General features: G+C 56.1%; 1 protein-coding gene across 19 annotated transcripts in view; it reads left to right on the forward strand.

The window, feature by feature from the left end:
• Positions 1–19,868, forward strand: part of MICAL3 (microtubule associated monooxygenase, calponin and LIM domain containing 3) — a 154,952-nt gene that overhangs the window by 105,691 nt on the left and 29,393 nt on the right. For 15 of the 19 annotated variants that reach the window (XM_070371630.1, XM_070371645.1, XM_070371631.1 and 12 more), the window contains 5 exons: positions 880–987; positions 1,435–1,621; positions 5,091–5,179; positions 5,878–5,965; positions 17,932–18,127. In XM_070371630.1, the coding sequence (XP_070227731.1) occupies positions 880–987; positions 1,435–1,621; positions 5,091–5,179; positions 5,878–5,965; positions 17,932–18,127 (668 nt within the window). The remainder of the gene's footprint in view (positions 1–879; positions 988–1,434; positions 1,622–5,090; positions 5,180–5,877; positions 5,966–17,931; positions 18,128–19,868) is intronic. The other 4 variants (XM_070371644.1, XM_070371641.1, XM_070371642.1 and 1 more) reach the window with 1 other exon arrangement.

Genomic DNA, 19,868 nt, shown 5'->3' on the forward strand with positions numbered 1-19,868 from the left:
CAGGGTTTCCACAAGAAGGCTTGCCATTGAAATGCGTAGTTTTCTCCTGTGACTTCTTCAGCTTTGTTGGAAAAAGGATTGAGGTGGTTGGATTTTTTTCTTTTATCTTGTTTCAACTTAATGAAGGACCCCTCCTGGATGGAAGCACATCTGGCTTCCACAGCAGCCCTGCAGACTCCTGCAGCGGCTTCAGCAGTGGCCTGGCCGGCCTGGACAGCTTTGGCCTCAGGGCCCAAGGGAGCACAGAACTCTCCATGGGACAACGGGCAGAGGAAGGTCCTTCCTGGTAAAGCCAGGGCCTCTGATGCCCAGCACAGAGGCTCTGAGTGCAGCAGTTACCAGTGAGGAGGGACGTCATCCCCGGGGACACACGTTACCCAGGCGGAGAGTTGGCCTTGCTGTCTTTCTGTCAGGAAATGAGGAAGCAGCACCCCAAGCCCTCTCCCAGGCCAGGGATGTGCCCGCTGTCTGGTGCCTGCTGTCTACGAGGTTGGGCGGGCGGGGGTCCCCTCGAGTTCTTCGTATGCAATTTGAGCCACTGGGCCGTAGGCCCTTCCCACTGCTGTCTGCTCACATCCACCGTCCTCCCGCCTGCGCGTCGCCTTCACTTCATCCAGAGACGTGAGAGAGGCCAGGTTCTCCCTCCTGAATTTCGCTGTCCCTGCAGCCACTGCCCCCGCCTGTGCTGGCGCCAGCGTGTGGACACTGACACCTTGTCCCCTGCTCGTGGGCACTGTGTTGGCATGTTTGTTGCTGCACCTTGTGTTCATTTTATGCCTTTCAAACATCCCCCCCCTCCCCCGCCGTCTTCTTAATTTATTTATTTATTTCCTTCTCATTTTCCTTCTTTCTGGTCATTTTACAATCTCCAACCAATAGAAGTATATAAAGATGTACACGGGCGGAGTGAGCTCATTGGCTGAGCAGATAGCCAATCAGCTTCAAAGGAAAGAACAACCCAAAACCCTTCTAGACAAGAAGGAACTGGTAAGATACGCTAAGGGCACTGTCTGTCTGGATAAGGCAGCTCTGGAGAGCACGCCTGCTTCGCTCTAAGTAGCTCTAGTGACATACGCAGCCACTATGTGCCATGTGGTGTGGTTTTTTTTTTTTTCTGAGGTGTCTGTATTTTGCAACTGACCTTCCAGGACTGAAATTGTTGTTTAGAATGTTGTGTGAACGGCATACACAGAATCTCCTAGTGAGTGCTCTAGGGTCCAGGAGCCTGTGTCCATGGAGAACCACAGGAGCACCTTCAGATCAGAGTCTGTTGAAAGCACTTGGTTTGATCGCTAATAAATGGCAGAGAACAGACTCCGTGCCGAGTGCTGGGTGGGCACGAGGCTCTGGTCCCCAGGCTGAGCCGCTTAGTGAGGGTCGTGCACCCGGGGAGTGCTAGGAGACCTCTCCCTGACCTGTGCCTCTGTCCCCCAGGGCTCCATAAAGAAGGAGTTCCCGCAGAACTTGGGAGGCAGCGACACCTGCTATTTCTGCCAGAAGCGGGTCTACGTGATGGAGCGGCTGAGCGCTGAGGGCAAGTTCTTCCACCGGAGCTGCTTCAAGTGCGAGCACTGCGCCACCACCCTGCGCCTGTCGGCCTATGCCTACGCCCTCGAGGACGGTGAGCTCCCTGCGCGGAGGTGCACCCGGACACGGCCCCCACTGCTCGCTCACACAGATGCTTTTCTTTCTGCCTCTCGTGAGCATTCCCACCCCGTCCACAGAGTCACCAGGCAGTGTCACAGATGACTTGGTGACCATGGAGAAGAGAAGGGCATGTGTTTACCTAAACGCCTGCCCTGGCTTCACAGATAACGTGCTCTCCTACCTCACGGCAGGATCTTAAGATGAAAAGGGCCCAAGGAGAATAAGTCTTTTTATCTTTGCTTTAGAGAAGAAGAATCACAGTCTCAAAAAGCCACGTTTCTTGCCTGAGGTCAGTGGCAGCACATTGAAACTGCGTCCTTGGCTGCTGTTCTCGGACTTTGGTTCCCGAAGGTGCCCGAGTTGTGCGCATGGTCACCCGTTCTCTCTTGCATCCGCATCTCTGTGGAACTGAGAACACGTGGCACAGGCCTTCATCTGGTTTACTGTGCTGGTCAAGCCCTGGCCTTTTGCGGTGTTTGTTGATTTCATAGTGGGATGACCTTGACGAGGCAGAAGGTGGAGGATTATGCGAACTGGTAACAAAGCCTAATGGAGAGGCATGTCTGCCACCTGAAAAACCTTGGGGTTAACTGCAAACAGTCACCCAAGACATTGATGATTTCTACACCCGTTCCTACAGGACCCCAGAGGGACTTTGTGAGAGGCCGTCTTACTGATCCAACAGTGATGAAAAGACACAGGTGAACAGGAGGGGGAGTGAATCCTTGTGGGGTGGCCCTCACACAGGAGGGGGCCGCCCTGCAGTGAGGAGATAGTCCCTCATCCAGGCTCTTTGAATAGTGAGTGAGAGGAGCTGAGGAAAGCTGGCCCCTGTTGTGGCCCCTGGTCCTCTGGTTACACGAATGGAAAGCGAGGGCAGGGATGCAGCTCTCCGTACCGCACACACCGGGTCTTCAGAGAACACCTTTGATCTCCCTGATGGGCTTGGTGAATGAAGCCCACCCCGTGTTTCTGTCTGTGAGGTTTGCCTGGAAGGATCTCTCCAGGTCCAGAGAATTGATCCACAAGTATTTTTGCCCCTAGATTCTGTGCCACACCTGGAGACACATTCTCTTGTGGGGTGGATGGAGTGTAAGCAGGCTGGGTCCTGCGTGGGGTGCCCTGGCAGCATTCAGTGTGAGAACGGCTGTGGGCTCCAGGGCATAGTGCAGACTCTGACTTTGGACAGTGCAGAGGAGGAGGGAGCCGTGACGCTCAGGGTGTCAGGAAGCACCTCACCTGTCCTGGGTGGACTCTGGAGAGCGGTGGGTGAGGCTTCCTTGCCTTCCTGGAATAAATCCCACTTGATAATGGTATCTGATCCTTTCAAAGTGCTGTTCAATTTGGTTTGCTAATATTTTGTGGATAATTTTTGCACCAGTGTTCATCAGGGATATTGGTCCATAGTTTTCTCCCAGTCTCCTTATCTGGCTTTTGGTATGAGGTTGATGGTGGTCTCATGAATGAGTTGGGAGTAAGTCGTCTGGATGCATTTGAGAAGGCTTGTTGTTAGTTCTTTAAATGTTTGATAGAATTCACCAGTGAAACCATCCAGTCTGGGGCTTTTCTGTTTTGCGAGAATTTTAATCCCTGATTCAATCTCCTTACTCAGTACTGGTCAGTTCAGGTTTTCTGTTTCTTTATGACTAAGATTTGATAAATTATGTTTCTAGGAATTTATTCATTTATTCTAGGTTATCTAGATTGACAAATAGTTGTTTTTAGGAGCGTCTTAGGATCCTTTGTATTTCTGTGGTGTCACTTGTAATGTCTCCTTTTATTTCTGATTTTATGTATTTGAGTCTTCTCTTTGTTTTTCTGAATTAGTCTGATGTCAGTTTTATCTTTAGAACAATCAGTTTCATTGATCTTTCCTATCATATTCTTGTTAGGTCCTCTTATTTTTAACTTCAAGAATAGGAAAGTTAATTTGTTAAAGGAGCTGCTCTCTCCAAATGAGAAAGATGAGTGGGATTACTCCAGTTTCAACAGTTTCTCTAACAGGGTCTGTCCTTTAATTTTCAAAACCTTGACTATAAGTGGGAGTAAAGAAAGGGTTGAGGAAAAAACGCCCCTCTGTGACTGAATTCCACTACGAGTGTCATGGGAAAAGCCAGGGTTGGCATCAGTCAAGCTTGTGATCCCACACGCAGCAGGACACACGCGTTACGCAGCAGGACACACGCGTTACGCAGCAGGACACGCGTTACGCAGCAGGACACGCGTTACGCAGCAGGACACACGCGTTACGCAGCAGGACACACGCGTTACGCAGCAGGACACGCGTTATGCAGCAGGACACGCGTTACGCAGCAGGACACGTGTTACGCAGCAGGATACACGTTACGCAGCAGGACATGTGTTATGCAGCAGGACACACGCGTTACGCAGCAGGACACGCGTGTTACGCAGCAGGACACACGCGTTACACAGCAGGACACACGCGTTACGCAGCAGAACACGCGTTACGCGGCAGGACACACGCGTTACGCAGCAGGACATGTGTTATGCAGCAGGACACACGCGTTACGCAGCAGGACACACGTGTTATGCAGTAGGACACGTTATGCAATAGGATACACATGTTACACAGAAGGACACGTGTTATGCAGCAGGACACACATGTTATGCAGCAGGACACGCATTATGCAGTAGGACACACATGTTATGCAGCAGGACACGCATTATGCAGCAGGACACGTGTTATGAAGCAGGACACACGTGTTACGCAGTAGGACACGTTATGCAACAGGACACACGTGTTACGCAGCAGGACACGTGTTATGCAGCAGGACACACATGTTATGCAGCGGGACACAAGGTTACACCAGGACCCAGGCAGCCCAGGTGGGCACAGCTGAGCACTGGGAAACACTACTGGACCCTGAGGATGCCGTGTGCATGCTGATGCTCTTTATTAGGCTTAATTCTGTTTTGTTCTAGTCACAGTCGATTGTAGGGTTTTTTGGTTTGTTTTGCGTTGTCTTTAATGCTGATCTGACCCACTAAGGATCTGAGCTGCAATCTGACCAGCGCCAAGTCGCACATGTTGCCAGAGGGCCGCGGCAGAGCTAATGTTCGGTGCTGCCCCGCCCGTGGCAGCCTTCATGCCTCCAGCACTTGTGTTCACTCTCGGTTCCCCCAGAAATGCTCCTCCAGCCCTTCATGTGACCACATCTTTGTTCTGCACACACAGCCACTTTGTTTGCTGGCCCCGCTGTACAGGCTGCAGTCTCTGCTCTGGGCCCTGATTGGGTGATGGCTCCGTGGCCTCCACACATCCGGGCACAGGGAAGAGGAGGGCCTGGCCTCCCTGGACGAGAACCCTGGCTTGGGCAAGGTCGGGCTGGGGCGATGGGGACGCATGTGCCAAGACCAGCGGTCAAGTCCGGCATTTCAGAGACTTGCTCACTACCTCTTCCCCTGCTCCCTGATGCCTGCAGGTAAATTCTACTGCAAGCCACACTACTGTTACCGGCTGTCTGGCCCTGCACAGAGGAAGAGACCGGCAGGGGTGCCTCTGTCTGGAAAGGTAACAGGGCTGGGCTGCAGGGGTGGGGGCACCAGGTGACCGTCCAGTGTGGTGGCAGCTCAGGCATGGCCAACAGGCCCTGAGTGACCACTGAGCAGCCCTTCCTGTGAGTGGGAGGGTCTGAGAAGTGGTCTTGGTCTGATTTGGGGAGGGGCAGCATGTCAGGACTCATCGAATGTTGGGTTTCACTATGGAAGTGTTCTTGCCAGCACCTGAGCTACATTGGGAAGAGCGTGTCCACCCCTCCCTTCTGTTTGTTCTGTATAAAAAAGCCTTTTGCCTTGAAAGTTGCACCTTTCCTGAGAGGAGGACGTTGGAAAAGGACTTGGCTTGAAATAAATGTTCTGCAGCCAACTCCTTTAACTTTGTTTATTCTAGGGACCACTCATCTAAGAACTTCATTTTAAAAAACTGAGCGTAGTCAGCTCCCTGCTTGTCTTTTCAAGTGAGCTTGGTATCCTCTCAGATGGGGTGTCCCTGTGTGTGTCGGCAGCTGACCATTGCTTCCTAGAGGGCCTCTGGGATGGCAGAGAGCCCACGGGAAGGGCCAGGCACCTCTGGACCGTGACTCCTGCGATCCCCATGATATGTATCCTGGCACGTCTCTGGGTTGCCTGGTGACAACAGCCAGCCAACCACAGCCAGGTGTCACCGTCTCTTGAGACGTGGTGCCTCACTCAGTCATCTTCCTCTCCTAGGAGGCCCGGGGACCCCTGCAGGACAGCCCCGCCGCAGACGCCAGTGGACGGCCCAGCACCAGTGCCAGCCCTGCCGAGAGAAGCCCAGGTAGCCTCACTTCCTTGTTTGGCTGGGTGGTGCGTCACTCGCTCGGCCTCTGCGACAAGGCCAAGGGGATGAGCCAGCACCTCCAGTGCAGCATTTCATCGATTGGGCATCAGGCGGCCCAGAACCCTCCGGACTCCTTTTTCATGTGCCAGCTGCTTGCATTCGGAGTCCCCTTCCTCTATGGGCTGTCGGAGGTGCTGGTGCAGATCCGAGGGGAGTTTCACTGGCCCACTGTGAGTCAGTAGGGCACCATCAGGTCAGCGGCATCGCCCACACTTCGTGCCGTCTGTTCCAAGTCTCAGAGTTTTATTGCCGGGCCCTGGGACCTGCCCACATCCATCAGACACCTGGGGGCCAAGCCCAGGCCTGTCCAGAGAAGAGGAGTTCAGAACTGGCTACTTTTAGCACTGACCCACATGACGAGCCAGGGCGGCAGGGCCTTCCCGTAGTCCCTCGTGGTGGGCTCCTCAGGCCCAGCGTGGAACTGTGAGAAGGTCCCAGGGTTTGCACACAGGCCCACCTGCACTGGATCTCTTCTGTCCCCTTCGCTGCCCTGGTGTCTGGGGCAGCTGCTGCTGCTCTCCCCACATCTGTGACCGCTGAAGGACAGGCCCTGGCTGGTTCCACTTTAACATCTTCCTGCATCAGGAGGCGAGTGCCACCACCCCCACTTCTGAAAACACTTTTATTCTGATCTTGGGATGCAGGAAGAGAAGGGCTCACGGAACCAGCTTTGTTGTGAAAAATAGTGTTTTTTTCCTTAAAGCCACTTCTCCCTACTCTCTGCCAAAGCAGCCTGTGTGGTGTGTCCACAGTCCCACAGATGCGGGTGGTCCTGGGGACCTGTGCAGCCCCGCCTGGTCACAGGCCAGCTCATTGCAGCCGGCAGGAGAGGAAGTCATCAGGGCCCTGCTCTCACCTGTCACAGGTGTCCTCCCGTCCACAGAAATCACCCTGTGGAAAGGACAGGTTATTGGCTAGATGGAGAGGAGCTGGGCGTAGGATTCCCAAAGGGAGGAGGAACAGGGTGGTTCTCTCGGTCCTCAGATGGGAGTGCTGCTCCTCTGACCGCGCTTCAGAACTGCCTGAGCCCCGGGGGTGGGACGTAGGCGAGCTCAGCTCTGCTGCTGCGTGTGGCTCTCTCTGATCTGGGCAAGTCTGCAGGTGCCCTGCAGGTTGGACCAACATTTTAAGCCATGTTTAAGCCACGAAGGACTTGCTACCCCTTAAACCCCTTATAATCCATCTTTCTCATAAGGTGCTGAGGGCCCGAGTCGGGGAGGGGCTGGCAGAGACGGGGACGTGTGCCTTTGAGCAGGTGAGCACCACCTGGGGCTCAGCACATAGCCAGGGCGCTCAGCTTCTCGCGAACATCTGCAGAGGAGTGAAGCCAGCAGAGGTCAGGCCGTTCCTGGTCACGCACTTGATCTGGTTCAGTTTGCTGTCCGACTGTCTGCTTTGGAAGCGTGGTGGGCTTTAGGATTTTAGGAGCTGTGGAGAGAAAAGGGTTCCGTAGAGAAGAGGAACCTTCTTTGAAGCAGGGATAGAAGATGAGAGCTGGGCGTGTGACTAAATCAAAGGCTTGTGGGCCCTCTTGATTTTGAGGGAGATGCACCTCTCCCAGCACGCGGGTTCAGGATGTGAGCCTTGGTTGGCGGTACCCTGTGGGCAGCAGTGAGCCAATGCCCAGAGCACTGGGGTCCAGTGGGTAGCTGTCTTTGGAGACCTGGGCTTTCAGAAAGACAGCTCTGAGTGTGGACACGCCCCAAGACACCAGCACTTCCCCTCCACAGGAGAGGAGCAGTACATGGGTCCCCGTTACACATGGCATGACATTGATTTCTTCTGCTCCTTTAATAGAAAAAATCCCAAACTAAAGTTTTGGTTAACTGGAACCTTGATTTGAAAAGATTCAGAAAAATTCAGGTGTTGGAGGGCTTCAGAATGTGTGCTGTGGACGGCAGTTGTCAGGCCAGGTCCTGGCACGTGCCCTGGGCTGCACTCTGAGCAGGAGTGAGTAGTGCGTGGAGCATGGCTCACACCCGGGTCCCCATTCCCCGGGAGGTGGGGCCAGGGGAGCCGTGACTGGTCGGCTGTTGTGCATCTGCCCCCTTTAGTCTGGGGCATTTCCCTCCTTTCCCTTGTGTTCGCCTCTTCCACCACAATTACTGCTGTTGCCAAAAATACAAACACAGCCCGTGAGTTAGAACCTAGTCCACCGTCCTCTGTCTCTGGCAGCCTGGCCTGCGGCTGCTACCTGCTTTAGCATCTTCGTATGTGATGTGCTTTTGATGTAGAAACCCTCTTTTCTATTCTCAGTCTGTAACTAGTTTGTCTCAAGCTTCTTAAACTGGCTGCTGCAGGTTCGTGGGCCTGGCACAGGTTTCCTTACCCTGACCTCAGAGCACCTGCCCATAGGAAACATTTGGAGAACAGGTAGAGAAAGAAAGAAAACCCCAGATGGTACGTTTTCCCCTTGAATACAAGACCCTCAGTTGCGGGTTTTGAGGCCCTTTCTTCATCCAGAGGACTCCCCTTTACACCTCGTATGGTGGGGAACCAGAACTGAAGTGTACAGGTGGGGGTCATGGGGATCAGAAACGCTGTCCTTCCAGTCCCTGCGACAGACATGGGACGGGAGGAAGGCTTCGTTGTCTGTCATGTTACGGAAGGATGATCTTAACACACAAGGCTGTCTGGCTGGGCGCTGCCTGCCCCCATCCCTAGACAGGCCCGCGTGGCACTCGGGTTCCGTGGTGGGCCTGCCGAGTGAGCACTGGGAGACCAGGTGTTACTGCACCAGCCGGGACGGTTGCACGGCAGGACGCCTCTGACCCATCCTGGGTTCCTGCCATCAGGAGGGGGTTATTACCAGATCTCCCACTGCTTCCCAAGTCTGCTTCCATTTCTGGAAAACCTGTTAGTGAGGCAGAGACTTCTGCATCCAGCTTCCCTGCCCAGTCCCGAGAGTCGTAGCAAATGTGATGTATGCACGTTTACATATATACACATACGTGCTTATACTGCTCTAGCTTCGTGTGTATAAGTACACGTTTACATATTGTGCCCTGAGTAATAATCACAATCCTAGTGGAGCTGTTTCTAAAGCTTCTCTTTCCTTAGTTCTGGTTTACCTGGGGACCTAGCCTATCTTAGTGTTCGGTCGGGGTTTGGAGGGAGCAGAGAAGCCAGGCTCCTGGTGGAGGTGGAGACTGCAGGGTGAGTGTCTCAGAAAGCAAGCAGAGCATACTTCCAGCACCAGAGACCAGGGGCACAGGGCTCTCTTTCAGGGGCCCTGAGGACCGCTTCGCTTCCAAGGCATGTCTGACTCCCTGGGCCTGTTACTGCAGCTTCCTGCTGTCTCTTGGTGTTTAGTGTGTCTGTAGACAGTGGAATCCCGTAGTCTCTCCTGACAGTGGCCTCAGCGTGGCCTTGAAGGCCTGACCAGTGAGTTAAGGGGTTCCACACCCCACTTTTCCTGAGCCGTTAAGCAGCAGTGGGTCTCCAGGCATGGTACGGAGGCCAGAGCTGTGTCAGGGATGCCCGCATTTCTACCTCCGGCCTGCCTTCTGTGAAGCTTCATGCTTGCCTTTAATCTGTGCTGTTGTGAGTTTTGGTGTGTTTCTTTGTGAGCTGTTTTTATTTAATTGTGTAACTTTGTTTTTTCCGTGAAACTTTGTTTTCTGTGAAACTAAGGTGTTGTGCTTCTAATTTTTTTTTTTAACAAATGTTACCGTTCTTATTTAAGAGAATAAATTCCAAACAATCTTCAGGTTTCTGAGTATTTCTTTTCCTCCCCTTTCTCCTGATTGGAGGGTGGGAAGGGCCCACTCAGGCAGGTCTCAGGAGTAGGCTTGACAACGCTGTGCCTCAGGACGCTCGCTCCGGGGCCAGGTCGGGGGAGAGTGTAGGTGTATTAAAAGGGCGTTTATACCTGAAGTAAAAGGTCCCTGTCAATGGAAAGGCCCCTGTTCTGGGGGTGGGGGAGCGTGGTGGAAGACGTTTGCTTGCTTCATGGAGGAAGATGCCACCTGTGCCCCCCATCCAGTCAGCCTGCATGAAGGCCCTGGGGGGCAGGCAGGTGAGGAACAGAAACTCCCCCTGAGCCAGCGTCTGCTGGGGCCCCAGGCCGCTGTCCTCCTGACGAGCCGGTGCCAGGCCCAGGAGCACGTAGGCACCTCTCCTCTGCTGGAGGCTCTCAGGCGACAGGGGTGGTCCAGGTCTGTCCTCCCGACTCTGTTTCTTTCTGTGACGTGGACCCTGAGCCGGGGGACCGGTTCTGCCTGACCGCTGGAGCCTGGAGGGCTGAGCCTCCAAGACCCTGTCACATTTGCTGTGACCTTGGCGGTGCAGCCCGTGGAGCCGGGCTCAGCCAGTGTGGGTGCTGAATCGGGCCCCGAGAGGGCACCGCAGTGGGGCGAGGGGCACTGAGCACCCCGTCTGCACAGCTGTGCTCTAGGAGACGGGGTCTGGTACGAAGGGCCTCTCCCCTCCACCCTTGGGTGCCTGCACGGCTGCAGCACCTTGCTGGGTCCAGAATTCTTCTTGCTCTTTCTCAGAAATCAGTCAGTCGGGTCTGTCCTGGCCTCTGCAAAATACTGGGAGAGAAAGAGTGGGTGAAGACCCTGGAGAATTCCCTTTGGGTCTCAGTTTCTTCCCGAAACTTCTTGAAACCCAGCCTCCCCTGACTGGTCCATTCTCCGGGAGGGCTCTTGTGTGCAGACGGGGGGACACGGGATAGACCCTGGGTTTCATCCTGCCCTTGAGGGACACACTGGAGACAAGCCCACACACAGCCTTTCTGGGGTGTAGTGACTTGCACAGGGCTTTGGGAAAACTCGTGCCTAGACCCTAGGCCCTTTCGTAGAGCTCTGCAACTTCCCCGAGACTCCCGAACCAGGGCTCACCTTGCACCTCAAGGTCCAGCCCTGCACCCAGTGAGTGCGGGCCTGGAGACCATCCCAAGGACCTGCAGGGATGAAGGCATGGCACTGGGTCGTGCCTCCTGCTCCACAGGTCCCCTGGGGGCAAGGCTTTGCTCCAACCCCGAAGGCGTGGCACTCGGCCGTGCCTCCTGCTCCACAGGTCCTCTGGGGTAAGGGTGCGGGCAAGGCTTTGCTCCAAAAAGACAGTGATTGAGAGGGCAAGTCTCCCCCTCTCCCACCCACCCACCCCCTAACGCAAGCCGAACAAACTTGATCTCGCCCTTGATGATGTCCACAGGTGAGGTCAGAGTGCCCCCATCACTCACAGACACCTGTTGTTGGTGCAGAGGGCAGTTTGGGGATGCCTTCCGGGGCTGCTGGGCTGTGCAGGTGATGAGCAGGATCTCTGTTACCTCTCGCGTGTCCACCTCTCTCTCTGTCCTCGCCAGCTCACTGTGGACTGTACGTTGACCGCATGAGCCTGTCCCTGGTGTGTGCCTTGCGTTGCTCTTCTGTGCTTGTGTAAGGTGTCAGGGTTATTTCCACCGTGCCACTGCTGTTTCACACTGTCCTGGCCTGGAACTCTGGCTCTTTGGTAGTTGTTTTGTGTTAAGGGGCCCCGGTCTCCAGAAGAGCTCAGGCCCTCCGCTCAGGGACCTGCTTCTCTTGAGTTCCTGCACCTGCGGTCCCGGTGTGCCTGGGCCTCCATCACAGCCAACTCCCTGAGAAAACTTGGCCCCACCAGGGGCCCTGTAGACCCAGGCTGCCAGGCGAGGCCCGGAGCGCCGGGAGGACCTGGGCCTCAGACACGTGACAGCATCGGGGCTGTTTCCATGCAGAGGCCCAAATAAGCGTGTGTCATTCAGCTCTCGTGTTCTTCCACGGTGGTGAACCCGCACATCCTTGGAGGTGAGTTCCCGAGAGGGCGACCCTCCTGGGATTAGGTGGCTTCTCCTGTAAGTGTGAGTCGGGGGACCTGAGGGCAAAGAGCCTGAGACCCCGAAGGGGAGCAGTACGGCTGAGGTGGTCCCAGCACGGCTACAGCAGCCTGTTTACTCTTGTGTCCCTGTTTTCTAGAACCGAGTCAGGATCTAGAAGAATCTCCAGGTAGGAGAGACCCGTTGTGAAATTTCCCTCCCAGCATTTGCCATCAACAGACTTCTCTGGGTCAGTAGATTCTTCCTTTAAAAGAGAAGGTTTTACCCTTGGTTCGGTCTCCCATGGGTCACTCTGCACCAGCTCCCTGCCTGTCTTCAGTGAGGCAGAGCTTTCTTGGGGACCTCAGTACTGCTGGAGGCCCAGCCCCAGGGGGAGCGGGTGCAGGTGTGGGCAGCTGGCCCCAGCGTAGGCTGGAGCCCTGGAGCTGCAGGGCTCGGTGGCTGCCACGAGCTGATGGCTGTGCTCCCTGCGGCTGCAGACACCATGCCAAGGGCTGTGATGTTTACAGCCAGGATGGCCCACGTCTGCCCTGGAGTCCCCGTCAGATAAAAACAGAGTGAAGCTTGGCGCGTCAGGCTTCCCCAGTGACTGTACCGGTCAACCTGCTGTTGGAGCTGGTGTCACAGAAACTCAGAGCACAGTTCAGGAGGACTTGTAATGTTGATGCAGCAGGCATGCAGCACTTCCATGTGCCAGGCGCTGTCCAGACGCAGCACTCCCCTGTTGCTGTGAGGAAGGCAGCATTTTGCAGACTGGATCGAGGCCACGTAACCAACCCGGGCAGAGCCGGTGGAGTCTGCACCCAGGACACAGTGCCACCTCGGCACTGCCTGGCCTCCAGCCTCAGCTCGTCTGCTGGGGAGAAGGAAGAGCTGCGTGTCGGCTCCGCAGAGATGACTCGTTAAAAGACATTCCTGAGCGCCCTCTGTCATCCGTGAGCGTGTGTTTGGTTATTCCCAGGAAATACATGTTTAGCTTTTTAGCAGTGACCCCCACCCCCTGGCTGGGGATGTGCCTTTGCAAAGAGAGTGGATTCGAGAGCCAAGGGTATTCATCCCGGGCGTGTGCAGGGGGTGGCCAGAAGAGACTAGGCAGGAAAGCAGTGGCGTTGAGCCAGCTTCTGTTTTCTCCGTATCAGCTCTCTTTGATGAATTCTAATGAAACCAAGCCTGAAGTCGTGTCAGTGAGAATAGACCCGGACAGCCTCTCCCCGTGGCCCTCCGTGGAGACTCTCCTGCCTGTCAGTCCCAAAGAGACGGGCTTGTATTCAGGGGGATGATCAATGCTGCTCCCTGAGCCCCGGTTTCTTCTCAAGGGTGGTGGAGCTGATATACTGCTTTACAGTTCTCAGCAGTGGCCCGGCCTGGCCCTGGGTGGGGTTGGCTGAAGGAGAGGGAGAGACGGGGTCTGCCTGATTCTGTACTGACAGTTGGAGCAGAATCATCAGGACAGGAAACACTGACCTCCTTACCTGTCTTGAGTTTGGGCCCCTCCGGACTCCACTCACATCAAATGACCCTGAAACCTGGCTGAGCAGGGAGCGTGCATCATTGCCATCTGGGCTTTGCCGTGTCGCGTCAGCTCGGGTTGGCACACGAGCACTCAGAGGCCCGAGCATATTAGGCCCAGCTGCAGGCAGGCGTGCTGCGACGGGCCTTGCAAGCCCGCAGAGGATGTTTTGGGAAATGGAAAAATGAAGAGAGCTGGGCACACAGTAAATGAAGCAGTGTTTTTCCACATCGTGTCTCCAAGTCTGGTTTTCTCCCTGGGCTAGTGAGCGGACCTCCTGATGTACCTGTGGGCTTCTGTTCCCCAGGCCCCACGCTGGAGGGCCAGGTGGGTCTGTGGGCAGCCCTTGTGTAGACGGTAGGGATGGACAGTTCCTGTGAGCCGGGCCATACCGGAGAACTGGGAAGGGTGGGGTGCTGTGCCCAGCGCGTGGGCTTGTGCACCTGGTGTGGCCCTTCCCAGGGGTGGGAGGGCTCCACGCACTGCCCTCTGGGGTCAGGATGCCTCACCTGAGCAGCAGAGGGGAATGTCTGAGCTCACCGCTCCGTCCTAACAACCTTGCCTGTCGGGCTGCGGTCCAGCGTCTGGTCGGCGGCTGGCCCCTCGAGCACGAGGTTGGAGACAGTCCCTTGTGACTTCCAGGCAGCGCTCCGGGCTCGGTGCTGTTGATGTTTGGGTAGATACTTCTGTGCTGCGTGTTGTCGGCTGTTTGTAGAATCCATGGATGTCAGGACCCCTTCCCAGGTTGTGATGTTGCCAGACGACCCCAAAAGAGAAGGTCATCTGGTTGACAACCACCGTTGTAGCCTAGAGTCAGAAGTGAGCACAGGGTGCATGCGTGAAATCAGCTTCCACAAGGTCGTTCCCTGTGGGAGACCAGGCGGAGGGCGTGTGAGAACCAAGGCAGTGATGCGGGGTCTCCACCCGGGCAGGCTGTCAGCCCACCACCCCGTGTGCGAGCAGGCGCTGCAGACACTGTCAGATGTTGAGGACACCTTCTGGAACAGAGGTCCAGAGGTCTTTCATGACCAGTAGTGGACCGCCCTGCACCCTGGAACACGGTCATCAAAGAACAGAGCCGGGCTAGGGGACACGTGCAGAGAAGACACTGACTTGGGCTCCAGCCCTGCGGCCTGTCACCCTACCATCTCTGGTCGATGGTCTGTCTGAGGTTCAGCTTTTCCATCTAATGAAGTTAGAAAACGTGGACAAAAGGTTCCCTGCTCCCCTTACCTCACAAGGCTGTTGTCAGGAGCAAATAAGCTAGAACACATGGAAGCTGGTTGATCTGACAGGATTTGGGGACAATCAGCCATGATTGTTCGCAGGGCTTCCAGAAAATGCTGGGGTCATCAGAGTAAGCGTGAGTTCAGGTTGTTTCTGCTGACTGGGCGATGCATCCTGCAGGGTGAGGACCGCACGGCGCACTGGGCTGTGTTCCCAGACGGCAGAGGTTTGGAGCAACAGAACAGTGAGAAGGGCCTGCTTGTCTGGGCCTGGGAGCTGGCCGGCATAGCACGTTAAGTCCCTGCAGGGCTTGGCTAAATTTGGCCTTGCGTTTTTCTCAGCCTGCATGGATAGGCTGTGAGGTCACCTGCTGACTCTGTGACCACCAGAGGCTCTTCACTATAGCAACAAAAGGAAAGCAGTCACAGATGGAGTTTAGTGAAGCTGAATTTCAGCACCCACGTGAGAGTCAGAGGAACAGCAGAGTCACAGCTTCTCAGGAATGGGGCTTGGGCTGCACTCACGGGGACTGGGGTGGTCTGGCTCCACCCACAGCCTGTGCCCCAGGGCCTTCTGTGCCGCCTCCCGGCCCCTGCAGAATGGAGTCCGCACTGGACGGTGCCTCATGGTGCCCAGCTGGCCGCTGGGAAGGGCTTTGTGCTCGCTCCCGTCAGCCTCACAGGGCCCCTGACCAGTCTCCAGGCTGGTCGGCAGACGAGAGCCTGTGTTTCCGACGGTGGTGGTGGGTCTGCTGCTGGAACTTGGCTCATTTCCAGAAACAAATCTTGGGCTACCTGGGGGGAGGGAGATGTTGTCTTCAACAGGAGCCTGCTGCAGAGCAGAGGGCCTTTCGTGGAAGGTGGGGGTGGGGGTGGGCAGGTTTGTCCCTGTGATGGCTGGATTACGGGCAGTTTCTTAAAAAATGTGCCCAGGGGCACAGACGACTGGAAGTGCTCCACATCAGAGGGTGCTCCCCTTCCCAAGTCCCCATCCCCATTTGAGGTGTTCTCAGGGGGTAGTTGGCGTGATAAAGATGCACTTGAGCCCTGGGGGCCTGCAGAGGGTGCCCAAGGCAGGGGGAGGAGAGAGGTCTGGGCCGGGCTGACCTGTGGGGCCATCCTTCTCTTTACCTGCTGCGTATGTGATTAGCTGCACGAGTGGCTTGGTGGACAGATCGCTTCCCTTGGAGAGATTGCTTCCCTTGGACAGATCACAGGGGCTTTCCTGTTTTGTGGGTGGCCCCTGTGACACCCGCGTGTGCACAGGTGTGTGGAGGTGGGTGGCCAGGTGGGGAGGCAAGAGTTTCAGCTAGAGCTCGGCTGTCAGGGACTAAAGAGCACCAGCCAGCCCCAGTGTGCTCATCACAGCTGCAGCTTCCCACAGGCTGATGCAGCAGGTGGTTGGGCCAGGCCAAGGTTCACCTGTGAGGTGTTCCAGCACAGGAAAGACGTGTTAGCTAGAGAGCTACACGGAGCCCTGGGACGGTCTTTTAGTGGACACCAGGGTATGTGCCTTAGAGAGAGTGACATGTGCCAGGATTCCCACGTGCCTGAAAAGCACCCATGGGAGATGCTGCAATAATAGCAGCAAAAGGAATTTAACTAGAAAACTAACATGAAAGCAAAAGTTCCCTGGGATCCTGCAGCCAGGGCGCATAGGGCAGGCTGTCCCCTCCCACCGGGTGGGTCTCCTGGGACCACTCTGATTCATCCCTGTCGCGTTTCCCCTGCTCGGTCCCTCTGTTGCCTCTGACTCCTGGCAGTTCAGTGTCTCCCCCTTGCAGCCACACATTCTTTTCTCTGTGCCTCACGTAAGCATACGGTCACCCCGGACGGACAGGTAGACAGTTGGTCTGTGAGGAGCGGTTATCAGTCCTGTCCTTCAATCTTTCCTCAAGTTCTGAGCTTCTCTGGAAGACCACCTGTCCCCCGAGACTGGCAGTGTGCCTTCACCAGCCAAACCCAGTGTCATTCTGTAGAGCCTGGGGTGTCGCAGAAGCTGGGCGCCTGCCCTGGCAGGGTGTGAGCCCCATGGCCTGCCTGCCTCCACCCGGGGTCCCTTTGCTGTGCTCTCCCTTGGCTTTCTGTGTGCAGTAACTGCTATTTGCAGTCCAGGGCAAATGGATACAGGAGACCCGTACAACTCAGCAGTGAAAAGGTTGCTGGACCTCAAGACGTATCCCCTAGCTCCCGTGCAGAGTGCTGCCGTGTGCATGGCGAATGTAGTAGAGGAGGGCAGTGTACACGGGCATGGGGAATGCCCCTGTGCGCGTGCACGCGCGTGTATGTGTGTGTGAATATAATCCCCTTCACATGCACAGTAACCCTGGGCACGGGGCTGTCCTCATTGAGGATCAGGAAATGCACTCCCTGTGTCGTGTGTTTTTCCTAAGATCTTTCAGCCAGTCGCTGGCAGGGTCCAGTGTCTCGGTGGGTCTGTGTGACTGCATCCACACGCAGCGTCTTGTCACAGTGGGCACAGGCAAGAGTGGTCGGGGGCCTCTTTTGCCCGAGCATGGGGTCACAAGGTGTGTCAGGGCATGTGAGGACGGGGGTGGGGTGGAGGGGGCGTGGCGGCGACTTCGGACATCTGAGCCCTTCAGAGTCCACATGCCCAGCGCAGTCCTCAGAGTTCTTCACAAAGGAATGCTACAATCTAGAAAGCACTGCCGTGGGCCTCCCAGAGCAGCAGCCGACCCAGGCAAGGTCGTTAGTGATCTTCAGACCATGGACGCAGGGGTGCTGGGAACAGGCAGTCCAGAGTGTCCACACATAACTGCACAAATCTGCTTATTAATTCCAAAGGGGAAAGGTCCTTCTACAACACAGAGCTGACAAGCACCAGCTCAAGCAAGCTGTCTAGCTGGCATTACCAGGAATGAGGGGGCCTGACTGTTCTGTGTGGGTGCAGTCGCCCATGCAGGGGGGCCCCACAGAACAAAGAGCCTTTACCATGAATCTCAACATGAGACAGACAAATGCGCGGTCACACCGCAGCACAGCTTCCCTGGACCCCCCATAGACCAGCCAGATGCAGCGCTCGAACCTCAGCGGGATCCTGGACCGAGGGGTGGGGGCAGTGGGAGGACTCTCCCCTCAACAGGCTGCTTTCCCTAAGGTCTGGCCTGGCCTCTCCCCGCAGCCAGTGTCCACTGCTCCCCAGGCTTTCCTGCAGGGAAGATGGGGGCTCTTCTGCACGTCCCCATGCACACCAGCCTCCTCTGGGCTCTGCGGGCCCCAGCCTTGGTGACCAGTGTGGTGTCCGGCTCCCCAGCTTCGCAGGACGGCTGCCCCTCCTTCCAGGGGAAGGCTCCTTCTGTCGTCCCCATCGCTGACCCTAGCACTTTGCTTCTTGCTTGTTGTGCAGGCCCAAGCGTGAATGGCCTGGAAGAGCCGAGCGTCGCCAAGAGACTGCGGGGCACCCCAGAGAGGATTGAGCTGGAGAACTACCGGCTGTCGGTGCGGCAGGCGGAGGGGCTGGAGGAGGTGCCCGAGGAGACGCAGGCCGAGCACAACCTGAGCAGCGTGCTGGACACGGGCACGGAGGAAGACGCGGCCAGCAGGTCAGCCTCTGGGGACCGCTGCCTGCGGGGGGCGCTGCGGAGCCCTGGGTCTGCGTGCTGGCTGTGACCCTTGACAAGCAGGTCGTGTGGCCTCCCTGTCTGTCTCCTTGTCCGATGTGCTGTGAGGAGCCTGGCCAGACTTGAAGGGCTGCTCCAAGGGCCCATGGACCGTGAGGCCTGGGAGGAACTGTCTGTCTCCCCTCTGGCCTTCACAGAGGCAGGGGATGGGCTTGCCTGCTTCTCGTCTCTGGAAGCACGTGGCGAGACCACTCAGAAAGGGACTGAGAGCCTGTAGCTTGTGGCGAAAGGTGAGGCTTGACCTTTCTGCCCAGTTATTTATGCCGTGTGCGTCCCTTGCTCTTCTTCACGGTCCTTGAGCTGCTGCAGCTTTGAGTAGAACCTCATCATGCTGGCCACCCTCGTGACATGGCCCAGGGATGTGCTGCCCTGAGCTCCCCCCGACCCCTACAGAGAACTGCAGCCCACGACTGGGGTCCCAGAGCGCTCGGCTCGAAGGAAGGGCAGCCTGGCCTCCGCTCTCCCACCTGAAGTTGTATAAATTGACCTGAGGTTAGGGATGAGCACAGGGGGCATTCTTACCCTGATTTCCTGTTTTGGAAGATGTTAAATGACAAGCACGGGGTTGCTCAGTGTTGTTAGTTAATAAGAAAGTAAACAAATGAAGTCACGGTGATGAGGCAGAAACCGTAGCTCAGTCAACACTGAAAGCTAATCAAACTCCAGAGGGCACGCGTTCTGTGGTCCACAGTCTTAGTTGTCTGTTGTTAACTGCCTCGCACCGACCCTCACCCACTTCAGTTATCGCCACCCTGTCTAGTCCTGGTGTTTGTGTCTTGTCTCCCTCGAGACTTAGGATCTTTTCTGTGGCAGTTTAGTGTTAGTGCCCTAGGAAGGGCATTGTGAGCAGAAGACACTTGGTTAGTTTTAGTGGCACGAATGAATGAACGCATGAATGGAGGAGGATTCACCTGATTGAGCTGAGCAGTGAGGACCTGCTTTTTTCTTCCTGATCTACTAACTAAACTTCAGTAGGTGCTCAGAAGCATTTGCTGAATGACAGAATGGCTGTAAATGGGTAAAACAAGCTAGTGGATGGCTGGAGGACCCACGAGTAGCACAGGCGTGGTGAAGTCAAGTACATCTCCCACTCCACAGCTCACCCGACAACCAAGTGTTCACACCCCCTTCCTAGCGTGGACAGGGCTGTCGTGGCAGAGCCATTTGCCCCGTGAGGGCTTAGGGGAACACAGCCCAGGAGACCACCCTCGCTTCTGACCCAGCGGAAGTGACAGCCTTCCCCCATCACCCTTGGGTGGGGTGTAATTTTCTATAAAGATGATGATACAGAACCCTCTGAGGGGCTGTGCTCACAGCTGTGCTCAGGCAGAGCCACTCTCCTGGTGCTGACACGCGGCGATACCCTCAGAGCCTCCGGGTTCACGTTCCCTCTCGGGGGTAGTTGTGGTTGAGCCCAGGCTCCAGGTCAGCTGACGCTGTGTGACTCAAAGCCTTTGCCCCAAACTGCATTCTAGACTCTCCACCCTGACTGGAGGCCGCAGGAAGTCAGACTTCCCCCGTCAGGCGGGGCACTGAGGGCTTAGGGTCTCCCTCCCAGACACAGGCAGCTGGGCTGGGCCCTCGGAGTGAGGTGGGGCATGCTTATCCCTGGGAGCGGGCACCCGGGCCCGGCCCTTGGAGCGAGGTGGGGCATGCTTATCCC

Source organism: Bos mutus, chromosome 5, assembly GCF_027580195.1.
Source record: "Bos mutus isolate GX-2022 chromosome 5, NWIPB_WYAK_1.1, whole genome shotgun sequence".
NCBI classification, from domain to species: domain Eukaryota; kingdom Metazoa; phylum Chordata; class Mammalia; order Artiodactyla; family Bovidae; genus Bos; species Bos mutus.